At 43.6% G+C, this 19,630-nt stretch overlaps 1 protein-coding gene across 3 annotated transcripts in view; it reads left to right on the forward strand.

Moving 5' to 3' along the window:
* DCDC2 (doublecortin domain containing 2) overlaps window positions 1-19,630 on the forward strand; it is a 53,399-nt gene that overhangs the window by 30,732 nt on the left and 3,037 nt on the right. For all 3 annotated transcript variants that reach the window (XM_077353023.1, XM_077353025.1, XM_077353024.1), the window contains one exon: window positions 13,224-13,324. In XM_077353023.1, coding sequence (XP_077209138.1) covers window positions 13,224-13,324 — 101 coding nt within the window. The remainder of the gene's footprint in view (window positions 1-13,223; window positions 13,325-19,630) is intronic.

The following is a 19,630-nucleotide window of genomic DNA, read 5'->3' on the forward strand; positions in this document are numbered from 1 at the left end:
TCTGGCTCAGGATTCTGGAGGAGAATCAGGGTGGTCATCCATCAGGAGGAAAAGCTGGGTGTCATCTGAGTATTGGTGGCAACCCATCCCAAGCCTCTGTACCAACTGAGCAAGAGGGTGCATGAAGATGTTAAATAAAATAGGAGAGAGGATTGCTCCCTGTGGGACTCCACATGTGAGCTGATGACTGCTGGATACTCTCTCACCTATTGCTACACTCTGTCCACGACCCCGGAGGACAGAGATCAGACATTTGAAGGCTGTCCCACATATCCCAGTGTCAGCAAAGTGGTGAGCTAGGAGCTCATGATCAACTGTATCAAACACTGCTGACAGATCTAATAGTATAAGCAGAACTGACCCACTTGGGTCCAGCTGGTGACAGAGGTCATTCATCGGAGTGACTAGCACTGTTTCTACCCCATGGCCAGGCCAGAAACCTGGCTGAAAGTGGTTAAGGGCTGAAGTTTCATCCAGGAATGCTGATATTTGATCCGCAGCAGCCCTTTCAAACATCTTCCCAAGAAACTCTAGATGTGAGACAGGGCGGTAGTTGTCAGGCTTATGTGGGTCCAGGGATGGTTTTTGAGCAACAGGTGTACCACTGCCTCTTTTAATCCTTCTGGGAATTCTCCTACTGAGAGGGAGATGTTGATTATTTCCCAGAGGGGCCCCCCAATTCTTTGTTCCTTTGTTTTTTAGAAGCTACGGTGGACATGGGTCTAGTGGGCAAGTGGTTGGACTTGTTGCTGTTTGTATCCTGTCCACTTCAACTAATGAGAGTCATCTGAGGTAACTCAGTGTTCTCTCCAAGGATGGTCAAGGGACACACTTTAGATGGGAGCAGAGAGGATGTCTGGGAGCTATAACATCAGTGGCAGCCAGCATTCTGTCATGTCAGTCACTGACCAGTCCATCTAGAGAAGTGCTGAGTGGCATTGGGTTCCGCAGAGCGTTCAGGAATCCAATTGGATCCATAAGTCTCTGCGGGCATGCTGAAATCTGTTCAGCACCCAACTGAGGGGAAGGTAACAATCTTAGCAAGGTCTTTAGAGCATAGTGGTCTGACCATGGCACAGCATTAGCCATGACCAGATCCACATTCAACCCTGTGTTGAAAATGAGGTCCAGGGTGTGGCCTGCTTGGTGGGTAGGGTCAACAACAAATTGCGAGAGCCCTAGTGTCACCATGGCTGACAGTCGGTCCAGCCCATTTCCAGAGGATGGCAGCTCTGCTTGGATGTTAAAGTTCCCCAGAATTAGTAGTCTAGGGAACTGTAACATCTAGGCTGCAACCTAGCAGGGCAGGCTGGGTATCTGGAGGTGTATTGGGCATGTGGTACACCAGCCAGATGACCACCCTCTTGGTTGTTAATGGTGGCCGTAAGGCAGGACTGCTAGTTCTCCACCAAGGCCACCAACAAGTCATTGGAGGGCATTGGGTCCCGCAGAGTGTTTACAAATCCACTGGGCTCCATAGTCTCCACAAGCAGGCTAAAATATGCCTGTTGCCAAACAGGGAGGGGGTGGTGCCCTCAATATTGGGGGTGGGGATCCACTTATGTGGGTAGGTTTTCATTAGTTGCTTAAAGGTGAACTCTCAGCAGCTGTTCAAGACTACTGGGTTGAATGAACAGTAATAGAAAATAAACTTTCATTTTTGTTATTGATCCAAAATTAAAATCCTCTATGGTTGTGACCAACATACCCGAGGGAGTGCCTACACTTTTTTGAACTTACCTGACCACTATGGTTATCTTTGGAGACCACTGTGTGAGACAGGATGCTGGACTAGAAGGACCACTAGTCTGATCCGAGAGAGCTCTTCTTATGTTCTTTTTTGTTTAGTTTGGTATTCTCTCAGTGATCGTTCCTCCTACTCAGTGTTTTAATTATTGTTTTGTATATCTTAGATCTGCTTTGAATTTTTTTAAATGATTTTTGTTGGTTTAAAAAGTGATCTTCTTATTATATATTTTGTTGGCCCTTATGAAAGCAAGAAGGCAGGTTATAAGTTCCATAATCCTGGCAAATAGATGGGGAAGAAATGGAGATAGTGACAGATTTTATTTTCCTGGGCTCCAAGATCACTGCAGATGGGGACTGCAGCAAATAAATTAAAAGACGCTTGCTCCTGGGGAGGAAAGCTATGGCAAATCTTGACATCATCCTAAAAAGCAGAGACATCACCCTGCCAACAAAAGTGCATTTAGTCAAGGCTATGGTATTCCCAGTTGCAATGTATGGCTGCGAAAGTTGGACCATAAGGAAGGCCGAGCGTCAAAGAATTGAGGCTTTTGAACTCTGGTGCTGGAGAAGACTCTTGCGAGTCCCTTGGACTGCAAGGCGAACAAACCGGTCAGTCCTAGAGGAGATCAGCCCTGACTGCCCCTTAGAAGGCCAGATCCTGAAGGTGAAACTCAAATACTTTGGCCACCTCATGAGAAGGAAGGACTCCCTGGAGAAAAGCCTAATGCTGGGAGCGATCGAGGGCAAAAGAAGAAGGGGACGACAGAGAATGAGGTGGCTGGATGGAGTCACTGAAGCAGTAGGTGCAAACTTAAATGGACTCCGGGGAATGGTAGAGGACAGGAAGGCCTGGAGGATCATTGTCCATGAGGTCTCGATGGGTCGGACACGACTTTGCACCTAACAACATAACAACAAGTTCCATAAAATTAAAAATAAAACAATTTGGCCAATATGTGATATATCTGCTAACCTCCTAATTGGAGCCTGTATTCTCTATTAACGAAGCAGTTCTCTATTAATGAAGCAGTTCCTAAAATGGCCTTTTGTACTCTTTCATAGAACAAAATCAGTTGTGGCTATTGTACAATAAAGTCTTTCCTCTTACTTCAGAAAGAACCATGGTCTTAGCTAGAATAGGGAAATGCTTGAAGCCAGATTTCTAATCTTTCTTAAAAAATAGATTCCAAATCTATTTGGAATAGATTTAATCGGCAATTTTAAGCAGCAGGTGATGAAATGTTCATTTTATTTTTCTCAGGAACACGTGTAACAGTTTGTAAGTAGCTTGGGGGAAACTGAATTATGTATATATATATTTATATATATATATATTTATATTTATTTTCTGCTAGTTCTCTGAAATGAAGGCTTTACTACCTGCAGGGTAATGGCTTTCTTTTGTGATGTAAATGTAGTATCAGTCTGGTTTGCAATAGAAATTGTGGTTTTAATGTCTTTTATAGTCTTCAAACTGTGGAGCAGTTGATAGGTGTTCTTCTGAAAGGTGAATTGTAAGACATTTGTATTTAGAGAGATTTTTGCAGTAATTTTCAAGCTGACATTTATTGGAAACATGCATTTATTAATGGGAAATGTTGGTAAATGGGTAGTCTCATTAGGTGTAATAGGGAGGAGTAAAATTTTCTCTTCTCTTTTAGTCTTGACTTGTTTCAAATAAACTATTATATTTCTGCCAAGTCTTGGAGGTCCAGTTCCTATGCTGAAGTTAGAGAATAACTTCAATGGCCACAGAAATCTGATTTTCCTAGAAGCTTGCATCCAAAGAATTGGCTGGTTAGTCCGAACTGATATGTGAACTTCAGACCCTTTCCTGATTTTGGGCTTTTATTGCTCCTTAGTTGCCAGGTCACAATGCCACATTGGTGTTGCTTCATCTGGATGTGATCCCCTGTTTCCCTCTCATTACTGCCATGAATGCAATATATGGTCATTTTAAAGGCAAAAAGTCTATTGATGTTAGTGGTGGGGAAATGACAGGTGGAAGGGGAAATAGCTGTAGATGAAGTACCAGATGTGGGCAGGACCATGTGGAAATCTGTACTCTCCCATCCATACTTTCCTCACTATTTTGCTTTCATTGTGATGTTTAGGAAATATCATGACTAAACAGGTTTGGGGAAACCTCAGTAGAAGCTGGAGTAAACTGAAAGTCTGTGGAAGCATGATGATCTTTTGTGGAAGTCAAATGATGTGATAAGAGCAAGTTTGGTGTAGTGGTTAGGAGTGCGGACTTCTAATCTGGCATGCCAGGTTTGATTCTGCACTCCCCCACATGCAGCCAGCTGGGTGACCTTGGGCTCGCCACGGCACTGATAAAACTGTTCTGACCAAGCAGTGATATCAGGGCTCTCTCAGCCTCAACCACCTCACAGGGTGTCTGTTGTGAGGAGAGGAAAGGGAAGGTGACTGTAAGCCGCTTTTAGACTCCGGGTAGAGAAAAGCGGCATATAAGAACCAACTCCCTCCTCCTCCTCCTCCTCCTCCTCCTCCTCCTCCTCCTCCTCCTCCTCCTCCTCCTCCTCCTCCTCCTCCTCCTCCTCCTCCTCCTCCTCCTCTTCTTCTTCTTCTTCTTCTTCTTCTTCTTCTTCTTCTTCTTCTTCTTCTTCTTCTTCTTCTTCTTCTTCTTCTTCTTCTTCTTCTTCTTCTTCTTCTTCTTCTTCTTCTTCTTCTTCTTCTTCTTCTTGATGTTGTAGCGGAGTGGGGAATGAAACAAGAGTTGTGTACAGAAGCAACCAAAGTTGTGTACAGAGTTGTGTACAGAAGCAACCAAAGTCACAAATGGCAGATTTCCCATGTTGGTGTCTACAGTTGCGACCCATAAGATTAATCAGAAACTTGCTCACTCCTCATCTGCATATAATTCTGGGGGGTTTTCTTTAATATGAAAGTTTAAAGTATTTCTTTGCTTGGGATCTATTCCAAGCCATCATCCTGCCCCGTGTGGAGTTTTAAACCCAAACAAACTACTGTCCTTTCTCTCATAGAAGGTGAACTGTAAGCTGTTTACATCAGCAACCAAAGATTCCATACAACTGCAGCAACTCAGCCAACAAATGGCTCAGATCTAGCAATACACAAGCAGAGACTGTAATGGACTTAGTGCAGATCTGCTCATGCAGTACCTTGTGCAGGACTCTATATACGATAGTGGCCAGAAACTTACTTCACAAAATGTTGTATCAATGGAAATGCAGATGGAGATATACTAAGACGTGATGGGACATGCCACCATTTAAATTTCACTTATGGGCCCTGATTCTGATTGGGAACATTGTAGTGTAGAGAGAGATGGGGATCTTACTCCCTCCCATGCTATTTTCCCTCCCCAAAATGATACCTGGGAGGCAGTGGGCAAATACTGTCCCCCAGCTGCCTTACAGTGCCTTCTGTCTCCTCTATCTCTTCAGGGAGCTTATTACACAGGATTCTAATAATGCCAAGAGGGCAACCTTAAGTGGGGAAACAAACAGAAGGTGATGAGCAGAGGATCATAATTAGTACATGGGTTACATATGGGAGGACATGGACCTTTAGATGCGTGGTCCTAGACCACAAAGAGCAGCATTTCCTGCTGTTTCCCTCCAAGCCATTCGTAAATGATGTGAAAAAGGAAATTCATACTTCTTGCAATATAATTTATACTCCCTGCTTTTGGAATAAATGCTAATATCTCTAAAACACTCCTCTATTTTATATTTGCAAAGTTGTGGCAGAGATATTCTTTCAAGCTGCAAGTTAATATATATTTCTATTTCTATTTCTATTTCTATTTCTATTTCTATTTCTATTTCTATTTCTATTTCTATTTCTATTTCTATTTCTATTTCTATTTCTATTTCTATTTCTATTTCTATTTCTATTTCTATTTCTATTTCTATTTCTATTTCTATTTCTATTTCTATTTCTATTTCTATTTCTATTTCTATTTCTATTTCTATTTATATTTATATTTATATTTATATTTATAGACTGCCACTCTTGGTTCAGCTGGCTCATGGCTGTTTAATAAAAGCATAAAAACAGATAAAACCCAGTACAGCAATATTGGCGGCAACATTCAGCAGTCTGCACCCCTCATGCAAACCCTCAACCCTCATGCTAACAGTAGTCACCGTTGCCCTAATAGATGTCCACAGGGGATATTTGGCTGGGGGGAGGAGCTACTGGCTACAAACAAGAGAGACCCGATCGTACTATCCTGACCTCATCCAAATGCCTGGCAGGAGAGTTCTGTCTTGCAGGCTACTGCAGAACCCAGAGAGCAATAAATATCTGAATATCAGTCATTGGGGAGAAATGTGAAACCAAAAATCAAAGTAAAGACGTAGAAAAGCCATAATTCTCTTACAGCTGTATGAATTTTATATCCTATATGCTCCAAATATGGTAGTGGAAAGTGCTGTCAAGTTGCAACTGACTTATTGTGATCCTGTAGGCAAGAGATGAACAGCGATGGTTTACCATTCCCTGCCTTTACATAGCAGCCCAGAACTTCCTTGGTGGTTTCCCATCCAAGTACTAACTAGGGCCAACATTACTTAGCTTCTGAGATCTGATGAGATCAGGCTAGCCTGGCCTATCTAGGTCAGGCCATTCTAAATACCAATTCTCAAAATCTGTGGATACTTAAATATGGAGATTATAGCCATGGATAGATAAGACAGATCTTTTTTTAAAAAATCTGAAAAATGCTCCAGGTTTGCAAGAAATCTGAACCCTAAAAACTAAAAAAATCTGGGTGGTTAAATCCCCACCAAAATGATAAAAAGAGCAACTGTAGCTTTAAGAAACAAATGCCCTCTGTGGTCATCGTTAGGCAGTGGTATTGCTAACGTTCAATACGTGGGGCATTTCTGTACATCGCTAAAAATAGCGTTAGGCCAGCTGAGTGGTGTAGCGCTAAAGATTATCGTGTCTCCGGCCATTCCTTACCTTCATGCTCTCTCATTGCAGTCTGCAGCCTTTTCATGCTTCTTACACGCCACATGCCTGCTTGAAATGGCCGAAGAGAGCAATGTGCTTTATACACAACTCTTTTCTGCCTGTCAATCAAGCCAGGCAGCCAATCCCCTTCCTTCATTGACTAAAATGGGAATTTCAGCTTTCCTGCCTTTCCAGAGGCCTGGAGGAGTGGGGGTCTGAGTTATAGCCTCCAAAATTTCCAGGTAGCTCTGGGAGGCTCTTCCTGGACTCTCCTCCGAATTTCAAAAGGATTGGTCCACGGCATCAGCTTCCAGGGGCCCCCATCCCTCCATTCTATCCTATGTTCCCCTAGCAGCTATAATAGGCACTGCTATAATCAGTGAAGACCTGCTACCATGCCAAGGAAGTCGGAAGGCTGTTTGCTAGGGGGGAAAATTCACATCCATGGGCATTCAGTCTTTATCACATTTCTGTAAGTATAGAAAAATATGGTGGTGCTTTGCTAGCACTTCCACCATGCCAGAGCCTCTAGAAGGCCATCTGCCTGTGTAAGAGTTGGCAGATGGGATATTTCTTAGCAACTACACAGTCTGTTTTTGTCCGTCTGTAAAAGTCATACACCCCTATGTACACAGGCTGCAGGGGTGTGGAGAGATCTCTGCTATGACTTATGAGCGTTATATTACAGCTTTATTCCCACAGAACACTGAATCTATTCCACTGTAATCAGAATTGTTTTAAATATTCAAAAGTGTTCCGGTTACCTCACTAAAAACTTGCTTTTCCTCTTATAAGTGGGCCTCATACAGCTATGCCATAGTTTTGTTTTTAATGAAAACAGTCCATCCTTTTTGTGTATCAGTTGATTTTAATGAACCATTTGTCTGAAGCTTTTTTTTGGGGGGGAGGTACTTTGAGAAACATCATCTGTCAAATTAAATTGAATATTTTTGTAGTTATTTTTGTAGTTACATGAACTTCATGCTCCTGATTTCCATAAAATATTCAGAGCAGGCCATTATTATCATGATTATTTTCTCCTTAATGCTGAACTTCAATCAGCTTCAAATCTGAAATGCATTAATATTGGCTACACATAATACTATCATTTGTGTGGCCATAAGTTTGTTATTCTTAGTGCTGGCTAGGAAAGGTGCTCAAGCAAGAAACATTAATTTTCTGTGCTTAATTATTTATATTATTAGTTATTTGAACTTATTACTTACTTATGCAGTCATGTAACTTTCTTGTTTAGCAGATTGTACCAAAGAGTTGCTGCCAAGTAAACGGAAATACAGAGTCAGCTAAAGCAGGATACAATAATTCCACCAAACGCCTCAAGGGTTAGCAGAGCAAACTGTACTATGCTCCATATTTCACATACTACTTCTGGTTATGTACATCTGCTTTCTAACCTTCCAGGGTTCCTGGTGCTTTTTCTGCTTGTGCATTCTGAGACACTGGCTTTCTTTGCCTCTTATGATCCCCTATTGTCTTATAGACTGTCATGTCCTTGAAGATTTAATGTATCATGTCTCTACACTTGAGAACGTTTCGATATCTGAAATTCAGGGCTCTAATCTTTATTGCCCCTTTTACTTCACTGATTCTGTTTACTGACTTCTTGATATTTTTCCTTGCTCTGTTATTGGTCCCCTTCTTTCATTCCATTCTTCAGGACTTCTGTAGCATAGTAGCAAAGTAGTTATGAACCATACAGTCCCTGCATCAGATCTCTTCAGTACCATGAACCCAATTAGTGGCCTTAGACAACATGCCTTTTTTCCAGCGTTAAATTTCCATCTGCACCATGAAAGTAATATTAAGATATCTTGCAGGCTTTGTTGTAAGGGTTACTGTGAAGCAATGGACTATGTATGTAAAGCCCTTGGAGAGGTATCCAAATGATGATGATCAGAAAAGTGCCTGATGTTATGACAGCTGCAGTATAAAAGGTGAAGTGGTATATTGCAAGCATCTCTGGTGGAGGAGGAGGGCAGCATGCCTGAAGGATTTGATTGACAACCACAACAACTCTGGCCCTATGTTCCAATGTTAGGAATGAACAACCACCATTCATCAATAGAAGAGAAAAGAGAGGGGTGCACTTGAGAGCATCCCTGGGCTTGGGTGAGAACTAAACGTGCTCCCCGACACTGTTGATCCCAGAAATTGAGAGTCTGTTCTGCTCTTCTTCTGCCCACTTCTAACTTGTGTCCTATTTCAGAGGCCTGATATAAAAGTGATGCCTACAGTGCAGAAGAATTTATTGTATATGCTATAAACTGTGCTGTTAGCGCTATGCTTGAAGAGGAAGAGACCCCTCAATCAGAAGGGCAAGCAGGAGAAAAAGGGCAGGCAGGAGAGAAGACAGAGACTATTGTGAGACAGTCACAAAGAAGTAGTAAATGTGCAAGCTATGAATGAACTCTGAAGCTGGAAAGAAATGATTGAACTGCCTGCACATGAAAGAGACAGGTGGATGGGGGCAGCTGAGGAAGAGTTTGAATCCTTGCAAAGGAATCAAACATGAATACTTACTAAATTACCCCCTGGAAGAAAAGTGATTGGATGCAAATGGGTATTCAGGGTGAAACACAAGTGTGGAGAAATAACAAGGCATGTTTACACAAAAACATGGGACTGACTTTTCTGAAACTTTTGTACCTGTTATCAAGTAAACCTCCATCAGGACTCTTCTAAGTGGAACAGTGTCAAGAGGAGTGCATGTTGAATAACTGGACATTGAAACAGCATTCCCCAATGCAGATTTGTATGAAGAGATCTACATGGAACTTCCAGATGGTTTCCAAGAGAAAGGAAAAGAGAATCTCATATGCAAACTTTAAAAGAGCATTTATGGAGCATCTAGAGTATGAATGAAAAATTAACTATGCTGCTGACAAATCAAAACTTTCAACAAGGAATGGCAGAACCATGACTGTTACAATACTGGAAGATGAACAGTATCAGTCTGTTCTGACATATGTAAATAATCTGATCATATGCTGTCAAAGCAAAGAGGTTGCACAAGAAATTGCTGAGAACATAAACAAAGAGGTAGAAGTGAAACAGCTTGGAGACAAGAATCATTACTTTGGAATACAGATTGAGGAGACTTGGGGGCATTTCCGCATATTGCTAAAAATAGCGTCATGCCAGCTGAATGGCGTAGCGCTAAATATTATTGCACCTCCTGGCCATTCCTCACATTCTTGTTGTCTCGCTGTAATCTGCCACTTTTTCGTGTTTCTTACCCTCCACAAGCACTGCTGAAAATGGCGGAAGAGAGCAACATGGTTTATATGTGACTCTTTTCCACCTGTCAATCAAGGCAGGTAACCAATCCCCTTTTTCTTTTTTTATAAAAGTCCCATGATGCCCACCACTAAAAAAAAAATAATTCTCAGTTTAAATGCCTATGCATCTAAATGCCACCCCTTATGAAATCACAAGTCTTGAATCTTTTAAAAATTAATCTTATTTCTGTTTTTTTTTGGGGGGGGGAATTTAGAGAAGCATGCTTTGTGTTTTAACTTTTGGGAAAAAATATTTTTGGCTTTGCCTACATGCTTATACACCTATTTGTTGCTCCAGGAAATTCGCGGGGTCAAGGGCGGGACATAGGAGGTGGAGATAGGGTGTCTGTTGTGGGAAGAGGAATGGGAAGGCGACTGTAAGCCGCTTTGAGGCTTCTTCGAGTAGAGAAAAGTGGAATATAAGAACCAACTCTTCTTCTTCTTCTTCTTCTTCTTCTTCTTCTTCTTCTTCTTCTTCTTCTTCTTCTTCTTCTTCTTCTTCTTCTTCTTCTTCTTCTTCTTCTTCTTCTTCGCCTCCATACATTTATTTTGCGTGTAGTCTGCTCGTTGTCCACTGGGGGGAATACTTTTTAGGTTGGTGAATCCACTTTTTGGGATTCACCACTTTGCATTTTAAAATGACGGATACCACAAGTAGTTTGCTGGCTGGATGCAGGAGGTTGGCGATGTCAGGCCGAGCACCCAGAATATAGTGTCTTCACAGAGTGCTAAATGTCTGGTGTGTAGAAAGGCCCGGAGAACAGAAGACTCCTCTTGAACTAAAACCCCGAAATTATGGACTTTTCTAAGTCTCTAGACATGATAGATATTAAAGGAGTAAATACTACACTTGAATCAGTCTGTTAAAGATGGAGTGTTACTCTAGAGCAGAACAGACTCTCAATTATTAGTAGTATAGTCTGCCCTTCCTGGTAGCAGTTGGCAATTGGCAAACTTCTCTTTCTGAGTACAGTCTGTAGAACTGACATTTCAGCAGCAGTTGAGATCTTATGCAGAGAGACAAATTCATCAAATCACTATGACTGGAATGCTTTAAAGAGGCTGGCTAGATACCTCATAGGAACAGCTGGCCTGAAGTGAAAGATCTCAGTTTTTGACAACTGAAGCCTGGTTGGATATGTGGCCTCTAACTGACTGACTATAGGCCAACCAGCGGCTTCTTGTTTTTCTGTGGAGAAAGTCTGGTCAGCTGGACTAGCCAAAAGCAAACATTGGATGCTAAATCAACAACTGAGGCTGAAATGTATGCAGTGAACCTGAGCGGATCATCTATCTACTGAAAGACTATGCCAGCGAATGCTGGCAGGGGCTTCTGGGAATTGTAGTCCATGGACATCTGGAGGGCCGCAGTTTGACTACCCCTGGACTATGGTGTAGATAAGCCTAAGCCAATAATCCTGTTTGAACACAACCAGGCATGCATAGGTCTATCCAAGAGTGAAAGAATCAAAGCAGGAAGCAAGCATATTGGTGTCAAAGATGCTGATTGTACTCAAACATTCTCTTGAAGAGGGAATGGTTGCTGATATACTCACCAAGCCACTTGCAAGAGAAAAGTTCCAATACCTGCATAAGAAACTCAACCATCATAATTCCATATATGATGCAGTATATGTTGGGTTTTGCAAGTACCATCTCTTTAGTCATGAAAAGGTTAAGCTGAGGTTTCTATAAATTAGTTAGCAAGTTTAGCTTAGGAGATGGTACATGCTATTCAGCATGTACACAAGGGGTATCTCTTCCAACAGCTCTTCAAGGTTCTGGTCAGAGACAATCCAGAGCAGAGGCAAAAAGGTCAATAGCTATCAGTTAACTCAGTCCTGTTCCTGCAAGCACTCATCCTCATTGTTGATGCTGGGCTGGTAGTATGCTGCCTTCTGTCTTGAGGGTCTCTCCTCAATGCCCTCTTTCAGTGTTCCCAAGGCTCTGCTGATGAATGTGGGGGTGAACTGACTGGCAACTGGCACTCTTTTGCTGGTTCCTGACTGAGTATTTATATTTGGCCCCTTAGAAACTGGTTCTTCTTCCAGTGTCTCTGCCACTGTCTGGGGTCAGGTCCACTGGCTGCTTCTTCCTAAGAGGCATTTTCAGTGTCCCTTTGCTTGGCTGGACTTGGCTGGTCCTTGACATCAATTCACCTGTAGAAAATCACTGCTTTGGAAGGTAAACTCTATGACACTATACCCAGCTGAAGCCCCTCTCCAGACTCTATCATCCTCAGGCTCCTTCCCCCAAATCATCAAGGATTTCCCAACCTGGAGCTGGCTACTCTTATGTACAGGACTTTAAAGATCAGCACCATCGTCTTGAAGTATGTGCAGAAACAGACAGGAAGCCAGTATAGATGGGCCAAGACTGAAGTGATATGATCCCCACAGCCCACTCTGGTTGACATCCTGGTTGTAGCATTCTGCACCAATTGAAATCTCTGGACATTCTCCAAGGGCAGTCCCACATCGAGCACATTGCAGTGATCTAATTTAGATGTAACCAAGGCATGCTCCACAATGGCCAGATCTTTTCTGCCCATGAAAGGCTGCATCTGGCTAACTAGCTGAAGCCAGTAGAAGGCATGCCTGGCCACCATTACTACTTGCTTACCCAGCAGAAGGCTTGGGTCCAAGAGCACCCCTAGACTACAGATTTGATTCTTCAAGAGGAGTGACACCTTTAACAGGTGACACCTCTCAATCCCTAGTCAGTCCTTATGCTTTCCTGTAGCACTGTGGTTTAGTTAAGCAAATTTTGTAACTGTTATTCTATTAATTTTGTCTTCAGACCCTCTGCCCTAGTGCACACTGTTAATATTTAGATTTCATTATTTCAATAGATTTATTACAGGCACCGTTCTTTGCCAGGGAAACACTTAAAAATGATGAAAATGTGGCAAGTTTTAACGTGAAATACCTGGCTTGTTCACCTCAAAAGGTATAAAGAACCTGGATTTTTGTTTATAAAGATCTGTGCTTGGATTGAATACTTTATAAACCCGAACTGCTACAGATATGAAGAGTCATTTCCATTCTCTTTGCATATCAAAATGTTCATGTACTTGTAAAGCAAATGAAGAATCACTTAACAAAAGATGCACAAAGTCCTTAGGAAAATGGATCAGGAATGAGATGTAGAAAACAACTGTTCTAGGATGCAGTACACTCGCTTTACCACACAGTGTCACAATTGGATTCTGCGTTTGTCTGTTTTCAGATGAGGGTGTTTACAAGGCTGGGAAAAAACCGTCTGAAATGCGGGGGGCTGTGGAAGTCCAGGAAGATGAAGACACTCAAACCGAGGTCCCAATTGATCAGGTAATGTGCAGTCTCTGAATGAAGGACTAACAATGGAAATAAACCATGTCCCGCTCCCAACTTCCGTCAGTGGACACCTTTGGATGTCTACAAGTCTGGAGCATGGGAACTGCAGAAGCCCAAGAAAATGAATGCACTCCAACAGAAATCCCCCTGTAGCAGCTCATTTATCACACATGTCATGGGTGGAAAGAGAAAAATGGCATTTGATAACTACAATCCATGGGAATAGTTTATTGATGTTGATATTGCATTTGCCCTATCTTGCCAATTGGTTGGCTTCTTAAAGAACCTGTCCTGGCTTCATCTGTGTAATCATTAGTTGATGAGTTTATCAGGGTGTTTTCTTGTCTTTGTAAGATATCTCAGGCCTTCTAGAGCAGTGGTCCCCAACCCCTGGTCCGGGGATCGGTGCTGGTCCATGGATCAGTGGGTACCGGGCCGCGGCTCCTCCTGGTCCTCCTCCCGGGCTGCTTCCTCGGGGGGCTGCCCTGCCACTCTGCCACCAGCTCACCTTTGGTGCTCTCCAGCGGCCGCCATGGCTGGGGCTCCCCCTCGGCGTGGCACTGTGCAGCTGCTGCTGGCAGCACCCCCGAGTGGGCAGCGGGAAAACAGGGGCGCTGGCGGGAAAGCAAGTGGAGCAGGGGCTCAGGCGGCGGCAACGTCCCTTGGCAAAAGACTACCCCCTCCCCCGGGCCTCAGCAAAATTGTCAAGCGTTGACTGGTCCCCGGTGATAAAAAGGTTGGGGACCACTGTTCTAGAGGATGCCTTCCTGGCAGCTTTAAATGAGATGACTGTATTGTCTTCTCTGAATTTCTGGGACTCACCAGCATCTCAGGCACACACTGCCTTGAACTAGAGTTGCTGGGAAGTGAACCCTTGAACTAGAGGTGCTGGGGAGTGAGCCCAGGGCCTTCTACATGTAAAGCAGGGACAATCAAACTGTGGCCCTCCAGATGTCCATGGACTACAGGTTGCTGGCAGGGGCTCATGGAAATTGTAGTTCATGGACATCTGGAGGGCCGCAGTTTGACTACCCTTGGTGTAAAGCATGTGATCTTTCATGACACTTGCATCTGTGGGGTCTGGGTACATGGCTACTTGTAGCTTGCTTCTGTGGATGGAGAAGAATTTGACTTTGGCTTTAGGCCAGTGCACATGTAGTGTTACCATGGCAATAGGCCTAAAAAAGAGGATGGACTGGAGGGAAAACAGCTTTCTTCCAGCCCTGGCAATAGGCCTAAAAAAGAGGATGGACTGGAGGGAAAACAGCTTTCTTCCAGCCCTTTCTTCCAGCCATGGGAAGTGTGTTCTATCACCAGTGCCAGTTTGTGATGGTCCAGATCAGCCTTTTCCAACCTTTTGGCCATGGAGGAGCCCCTGAAATATTTTTCAGTCTTTGAGGAAATGGTGACATGCCCCTTCAGAGAAGTGGGCACAGAAGTCCTATGCTGGAGTCAGCCAGTCGATTGATCTTTTACCATTTCCATTGTGGAGAAAAAGACTAAGCTTGTAGAGCAATAAGGGAAGTAGGCCCAAGTGATGTGTAGTGATGTCAGCGGCCATCTGAACTTCTGGGAAATGCCACGGAGCCCCTGGGAAGCTCTGGTTGGGACTCCCTCATCTAGAAGAAGAAGAAGAGTTGGTTCTTATATGCTGCTTTTCTCTACCCGAAGGAGGCTCAAAGTGGCTTACAGTTGCCTTCCCTTTCCTCTCCCCACAAGAGACACCCTGTGAGGTAGGTGAGGCTAAGAGAGCCCTGTTATCACTGCTCAGTCAGAATAACTTTATCAGTGCCGTGGTGAGCCAAGGGTCATCCAGCTGGTTGCATGTGGGGGAGTGCAGAATCGAACCCAGCATGCCAGATTAGAAGTCTGCACTCTTAAGCACTGCACCAAACTGGCTCTCTAGATTTTTATAATTTCATAGGGAAGATCTTGACAACATTTGACATCGTACAGTAACATCTCTGTACTCAGAAACTGTAAGAGGGCTGGTGAAAATGTTTCAACCAACTACTCTCCAAAATATGCTAGTTTGTCATTAACGTTATTACCTTTTATAGCAATGGGATGAGAGTTTAGCTCCCCATGATGATAAATCATCATAATTAATAGATTAACCAGAATTTTAATTTACTTGCTGGTACGTGCATATGCTTAGCACAGCCTTTCTCAACTTTTTTACTCTTGAGAAACCTCTGGAACATTCTGCAGGCTTCAAGAAACCCCAGAAGTGTTATGATTGTGCAGAATATGGTTGGGAAGCATTACTGTGTACATATATAAATGTTGTATGATGTAATTTGTAATTGGGGTTTTATGGGGATTTTATTGTGTTTTTAACTGTTTTATGCTGTAAACCACCCTGAGACCTAATTGGAGAATGGCAGTCTAAAAATTAAACAATAACAATAACAATAACAATAACAATAACAATAACAATAACAATAACAATAACAATAACTATAACTATAACTATAACTATAACTATAACTATAACTATAACTATAACTATAACTATAACAATATCTCGGGCCTTCTAGAGCAGTGGTCCCCAACCTGCGGGCCGCAGCCCGGTGCCGGGCCGCAAAGGCCATGGCACCGGGCCGCGGCTCCCTCTCCCCGCCCCGCCCCCGCAGTAAAAAACTTCCCAGGCCGCAAGCTTGCGGCCCGGGAAGCTTCTTACTGCGGGAGGCGGGGAGAGGGAATCAGGGCCGGGCCGCGCCTGTGCGGGCCACGCCCGCTCGGCCCGATCCGCGGGCGCGGCCCGATCCGTGGGCGCGGCCCGGGCGCGGCTCGATGCCCTGCCGGTCCCCAGCCTCGGAAAGGTTGGGGACCACTGTTCTAGAGCAGTGGTCCAGCCAGGGCCCCTTCTCCTCCCACCCCCTCTAGGCCCATCATTGGCCATTGGGGGATGGGGCAGGTCAACATGGTCATATATGGTCATATCACCTGATAAATGTTTAACAATTGTTAAAAAATATATTAAAAATTAATGAACTCCCACCCATTGGGAAACCCTTCCAGGGCTATCATCCTCCCCCACCCTGGTGGTTCATAAAACTCTAGAGAAAACCTGGCTTAGCAGTCGCCAGTATCCTCCCAACTGGAGACAGCATTTACTTTGGGGGTGGAGGGGATGGGGTTCAATTGGCATGAATCTTGGTTTGAATCAGAGTGCCTGTTCTAAGAAATACCTCTTTCTCTAAATCTGTACATTTTGGGTGAGTGTTTCCTATATCTGGCTCCTCATGCACATAGAGAGAATTTGTGTTTAATGCCAGTTAATGGCTTTTCCATCAACCTGTGTTTCGCAGGATTCAAAGCTCCTAATTGAATTTGGCAATTAGATCAGGAATATTCATTCTCAAGAGGCTCTACTTAGAAAGGGGACGAAGCATATAAAATACTTTCTAAAGAACTGCTTGAGGTCTTCCATAGTAATGAACAGACTTCTATTCTAGCCATTTTATGGCACTATCTATTCTAGATAAAAAGGAGAATGTTGCATGGGGCTCAGTGGGCTTGTCTTGACTAGCCAGATATAAAGTGAAGCCAGTCCCTGCCCCTCCAGGTGTAGGATTAGGGCTTCCAATCTCTAGGTAGGTTCTGGAGATCTTCTGGAAATACAACTGGTCTCCAGACTACAGTTATCAATTCCCCTAGAGAAAGTGACTGCTTTTGAGGGTGGGATCTAAGCCATTTATACTCCATGAAGGACCCTCCCAGATCCACCCACAAATCTCCTAAACTGTCACAGACCAGAGTTGGCAACCTTATGGCCAGTGGTTTTACGCACTGCTCAGAAATGTTGCCTAATCCAGGCCAGCTTTCTTAGGCTGGTGACATAGAATAGTTCTAAGAAACCACATCAATATAAACTGCTCACGCAAGTTCTATTTAAATCTTATGTATTTATTATTCGGTGCTCTGTTATTACTGCTTATGAAAATAAAATAGCCTGCAATCCAAATAATAAGTATACAATGAGCAAAGGGGGAGCCTTAAAATGCACAGTGTTGCAGTGATCTATATAAAATCTTTAGATTCAAAAACAATAGCGCTTTTATGTGAAAGAGAATTCAGTGCAGAGCTAGTCATTGCACTTGCTGGGTTTCATAAACAATATGGTAGGAAGGTGGTCCATTGTCACTTAGCAACCTGAACTGGTTTGAGAGCTTTTTTTTTTTAGAACAAAATGTTTCCTTTTTTTGTTTTGGAATCCAGTCAGGATGTTTGAAGCAGTATTTCCTGGGAAATCATGGCTGTATTTAAGAGTTTCTAATTTATTCAGACTTCAGTGGTCTGAATTTGTTGTTTCTGCCTATTGAGATTTTGTTGTCTTCATCTTTGGCTCATTATGAGCAAAGGACCTCAATGTTCTCAGCAAATGACTCCTACTCCTAACAGGAAGAGCTAATGTTGAATTACTACAGTTGCCAATCTTCAAGTGGTAGCTAGAGATCTCCTGGCATTATAATTGATCTCCAAGTGACAGAGACCAGGGCAGAGTCTGCACTTACTTTCTTTATTCCATTGTCAATCCTGTTGAATTCAGATCGCTTTGAACTCTGGCTTTGGACAGCACCACAGGCCCACCTGCTCCAGCATTCTGTCTTCAGTGGTGGACCAGCTACATATGTCTGCCGAGTTCACAAGCAGGGATATAGGCAACAGCCATCTCCTGTCCTTAGCATCTTGTGATCAGAGGCTTAATCCTGACAAGACAGAAGTGCTAGTGGTGAGCAGAAGGTCTGGACTTAAGGGGGCCACTCATTCTGTATGGAATTGTACTCCCATTGGAAGTGTTAATTCAGTCCCTTCCAGTAGAAGGCCCCTATTTCTGTGAGTGCCTTATAGGGATGCCAACCTCTAGGTGGTACTTGGGGATCCCCTGGAATTACAGCGCTTCACCAGAATACCGAGATCTGCTTTCTTGGAAAATGTGGATGTTTTGGAGGGGGGAATCCATAGCATTATACTCCACTGAGGTCCCTGTCCTTCTTAGGCTCCATCCCCAAATCTCTAGGAATTTCCCAACCCCCCATCCTCTGCCAGTAGCCAGGGGGGACCAGGGAACCCTAATGCCTTATCAGCCTGCTGTGACTTCCAGTAGGGAAACACAGACTCCTAAGTGTTAAGGGGTTTATTGGAAGACTCTGCTGCATAAATCGTCACAAAAACATATTGCAAACTGAATCAGATACACAAAACATGAATATATATGAAAAGACATGGCTAAACCACTAGGCGTTATAAAAATGCTTGAAGCAAGAGGTTGCCAACATAATAGCGAGCTTAATGCATTTTAGCCAATCTAAGCCTAAATGTTAAACCATTAATTGCCCCTCTGCCCCCTCCTGCCCATCTAGTTGTAGCTCAGTTTCCTAGCAACAAGCAAGCTGATGCAGGTTCATAGCTCCCTACCCAAGCTTCCAGGAAGGCTGAAGAGACAGGAGGCTCATAGGCTTGTTTTAATGATGTGTTGTTGTGGGTTTTAATGATGAGATATTAGAAGAGAAGAAGAAGAGTTGGTTCTTATATGCCGCTTTTCCCTACCCGAAGGAGGCTCAAAGCGGCTTACAGTCGCCTTCCCATTCCTCCCCCCACAACAGACACCCTGTGGGGTGGGTGAGGCTGAGAGAGCACTGATATCACTGCCCGGTCAGAACAGTTTTATCAGTGCCGTGGCGAGCCCAAGGTCACCCAGCTGGTTGCATGTGGGGGAGCGCAGAATCGAACCTGGCATGCCAGATTACAAGTCCGCACTCCTAACATTATGTATGTTTATAATTTGTTAGCCCCCTTGGTGGCAATTATGAAGGCAGAAATGTAGGGTATACATTTTGCAAAATAAGATATAAATGTCAAGATGGAGGCCTCATTTATCCAGGCAAGTCACCTTTGGTAGTCCTTGGACACATCCAAAGCTCCCATGGAGATGCATAGTTTTGGGGATATATACCATGCTTTGGGTCCTGATGATTGTAGGTAATACCATTTAGAGCAGGGATAGTCAACCTGTGGTCCTCCAGATGTCCATGGACTACAATTCCCATGAAATACAATTCATGGGAATTGTAGTCCATGGACATCTGCAGGACCACAGGTTGACTAGAACAGGACATGAAGGCTCAGCTCAGGGACACGATCTAAGGAAAATATGAAAGAAGAAAGGTTCAGAATAACCAAGCAGCCAAACCAAATGATCCAGATATTTGTTTGGAGCTTCTACATACTGGTGGGGCCCCAGGTGGGCAGGAAAATATGGTTCTTAAATTAACCAAAGAAAGCCTCCATTCC

The sequence above is a fragment of the Paroedura picta genome, chromosome 9 (assembly GCF_049243985.1).
Source record: "Paroedura picta isolate Pp20150507F chromosome 9, Ppicta_v3.0, whole genome shotgun sequence".
Lineage (NCBI taxonomy): Eukaryota > Metazoa > Chordata > Lepidosauria > Squamata > Gekkonidae > Paroedura > Paroedura picta.